The following is a 3,200-nucleotide window of genomic DNA, read 5'->3' on the forward strand; positions in this document are numbered from 1 at the left end:
GTGAAATCAATAAGATGGTGGTAAAGCACGAATTTTTTTTTTTTTAAGTCACAATAATTAGAATTTATTAAAGTTTGAATCTAATTGCGATATCGATCGAAATATTGATTATTGATTATTTTTATTTATTTATTATTTGATTATTATTTATTAATTTATTTTTTCCGTTAAATAATAACAACAACAAGGATCGTAAAAAGGCGAAATTATTAATTGTCAATTTACATATTTATATATATATATATATATATATATATTTTGATTAAAGTAATCGAACGTTGTTGATAAGGGTTGATAGCGTGATGATTAAAGATTGTTTGATTGATTGATTATTATTAATATTATTATTATTATTATTATTATTATTATTATTATTATTATTATTATTATTATTATTATTAATATACCAAAAAAAGAATAAGAAAACAACATATTTTACGTATTTCGTAGATAAATATTCACATATTTTATATATATTGATAATATTTTTAATATGTTTAATCATATTTCCGAATGATTTCCGTTAACTGTTTCCGCTTTGAAAATTTTAGAACGTATAAAATAAAAAAAAATGAAATAATCAGGTACATACATAGAATGATTGAAACCGCGTTAAAATTTTAATTAATTAATTATTATTTCATTCGTAAAAACAAACAAACAAACAAACGATATCGATATTAAATAAAATTTTTTTTTTTTTAAAAACAAATTACGTAATAATTGTTAATATTTGTTTTATTACTCTTTTTACTATTATTATTATTATTATTTTTCGCCCTAATTTATTATTATTATTAGGCCACATAAAAGACAAATAAAAATGCATTTACGTGGGGATTATCTACTACATTATAAAAATCATTTTGTTTATTGATTGAGCAAGAATATTACAAAGATTATTATTATTATTATTATTTCTTCTTTTTCTTTCTTTCTTACTTTTTAAATATAAAATTTTATTATTATTATTATAAATATTATTATGTTTATCGTCAGGTGTTGATTTATGCTACGATGAGATGTAAATTACGTGTAAGGGTTGTTGCATTAGTAGTTGTGTGTATTTTTATTTATTATTTTTCTAAAAAACGTGCTCCTGTTGGGGGTAAAAAAAAAAAAATTTAACTGTTTACAAAATTTAATTAGGGGTTGAAAAAAAAAAGAAAAAATGTTTTTTACCTTTTTCATTGAAGATCTTCTTCGCATTTTGGAATGTCAAATATTTCAGCGAATAAAGGGGGTAGCCTTAAAAGTTGCCAATTAATTCGAAACCAATCTAAATGAGCAGAATGTTTAGCTCCGAGATTTCTCAATTCGGGTAATTTCATAAGAAGACTTGAAAAAAGTTGAGGATCGCTTGCATGATTACGACCCACCTAGACATAAAAAAAAAAAAAAAATTACAAAAATTTTTTTTTCGTTTGAATTATTTTAACGTGACAAACCCTCCTTCTTGGTTATGTGTCCTCCTCACAAAAATTTAACTCATACGAATGAAAAAAAAAATTTATCTTAGCAATTAAAAAAAATTACAGCTTTAGGCTAAACTGTCAAAAAAAAAAAAAAAAAAAAGAAAAAATTCTGGCTTAACTTGTTTTAATTTAATACGTGTAACACAAAATGGTGGTGTAATCTCAAACAAAATTTTAAACCGTGTTTCCTACGTTTTTTTTTCAGTCGAATAAAAAAAAAAAAAAAAAATATTCACGCATTCTTTCTTGCCGCGATTTCCATCGATTTCAACCATTTTTTTTTTTTTTTTTTTTATTACCTGCATTCGTTGCGTGTTTTTTTTAATTACCTGTACTTTAAGTGCTTCTATTAATCTATCTTGATGTTGTTCGATGACTTTTATATCTGCTACTCCCGGTCTATCCGCCGAAAGGAGAACAACAGCTGAAAATAGGCCTAGTTCTGTATCGTTAAGTGCTAAAGCGTTAAAGGAAGCCGCAAAATGAAACAATGAAGAGACAAACTCGGGCTGAAACGATATAAATTTTTAATAAAGATATACTATTCTTTGTTTGATATTATTATTATTATTATTATTATTATTATGCTAAACTCACATCGTAAATAAGATCCATTTGCTGCTTCGTTATATATGTGCCATCGGTAAAAGTCATTGATGAATCGCATGTTTGTCGCGATACATGTCCCAACCAAATTTCAAAAAATCCTACTTTTATTAATATTAATTGATCGTCCTGGCTTAAATCGCAAAAACCTGAAAAAATGAATCGAGCGATTACGTTTTGTTTGTTTGTTTTGAAAGAAATCATTTTGTTATTAACTTACCAGGTACCCTTTTTGCAAATTCTACTACCCTTTGAACGCTAGGAGTAACGTGTGATGCAAATTGTTGCCACAGCCAAATTCTTTCTTGTTCTAAACTTTCAGCTGTCGATGATGCAACTTCTGGACCATCCGTTGATGAGGAACCATTCAAAGGCTGTACAAAAATCAAAAATAAATTTTTCATTCGGGAATCCGTTAATTTTCAAAAAATTTTTTAGAAAAGAAAAGTTTTATCTCACGGGTATCGTTATCGGTTTTCGAACCAAATTTCTCGTGTGTTCTTCAGTATATCCACAATTGGCATGATGAGCTTGAGAAACCGTCAATATGACGTCATACACTGCCAGCTGTTTTGTATCCGAATCTGATTGTTCTGCATCCGACGTTGAAACTCTCGATTGTTCTTCCGTACTTCTTTCTCTTGATCTTTTTGGCACTCGACCGTATCTCACAGCTAACAAAAAAAAAATTTTTTTTGTCTTATTTTTCTTAATCTTAAACAAAACGAAAAAATTTTATCATATTTTAACTTACAATCTCTTGACATTCCGACGGCTAAGCATTTTTTAAATCGACAATACTGACACCGGTTCCTGTTTAATCTAATAACGAGACATTTTCCATCTCTTAGGCACCGGTATTCAATTTGTTTTTGAATACTTCTTCTAAAAAATCCCTAAAAAAATTATTATTTAAAAAAAAAAATACGTTACAAATAATAATAATAATAATAAGTTTTTTAATCGATGGGGTTGTTTAATTTTTAAAAAAATTTATAATAACAAACATAATCATTTTAAACCGATTTTATTTAAAAAGTAGAAAAATATACCGTTTGTTTGTTTGTTGTTTAGGAATGACGAAAAACGAGTTGTTGTTGTTGTTTTTGTTGTTGTTTC

The 3,200-nt window shown here is 26.4% G+C and overlaps 1 protein-coding gene across 1 annotated transcript; it reads right to left on the reverse strand.

Moving 5' to 3' along the window:
* Positions 1-1,187: 1,187 nt before the first annotated feature.
* Phum_PHUM234430 (Nuclear hormone receptor E75, putative) lies at positions 1,188-2,848 on the reverse strand (the record flags this gene model as incomplete). The annotated part of the gene is made up of 6 exons (XM_002426016.1): positions 1,188-1,379; positions 1,805-1,984; positions 2,073-2,230; positions 2,302-2,455; positions 2,541-2,755; positions 2,836-2,848. The coding sequence occupies 6 exons, from the start codon at positions 2,846-2,848 to the stop codon at positions 1,188-1,190; spliced, it is 912 nt and encodes a 303-aa protein (XP_002426061.1).
* Between the last annotated feature and the right edge of the window lie 352 nt (positions 2,849-3,200).

The sequence above is a fragment of the Pediculus humanus genome, genomic scaffold (assembly GCF_000006295.1).
Source record: "Pediculus humanus corporis 1103172107601 genomic scaffold, whole genome shotgun sequence".
Taxonomy (NCBI): Eukaryota; Metazoa; Arthropoda; class Insecta; order Psocodea; family Pediculidae; genus Pediculus; species Pediculus humanus.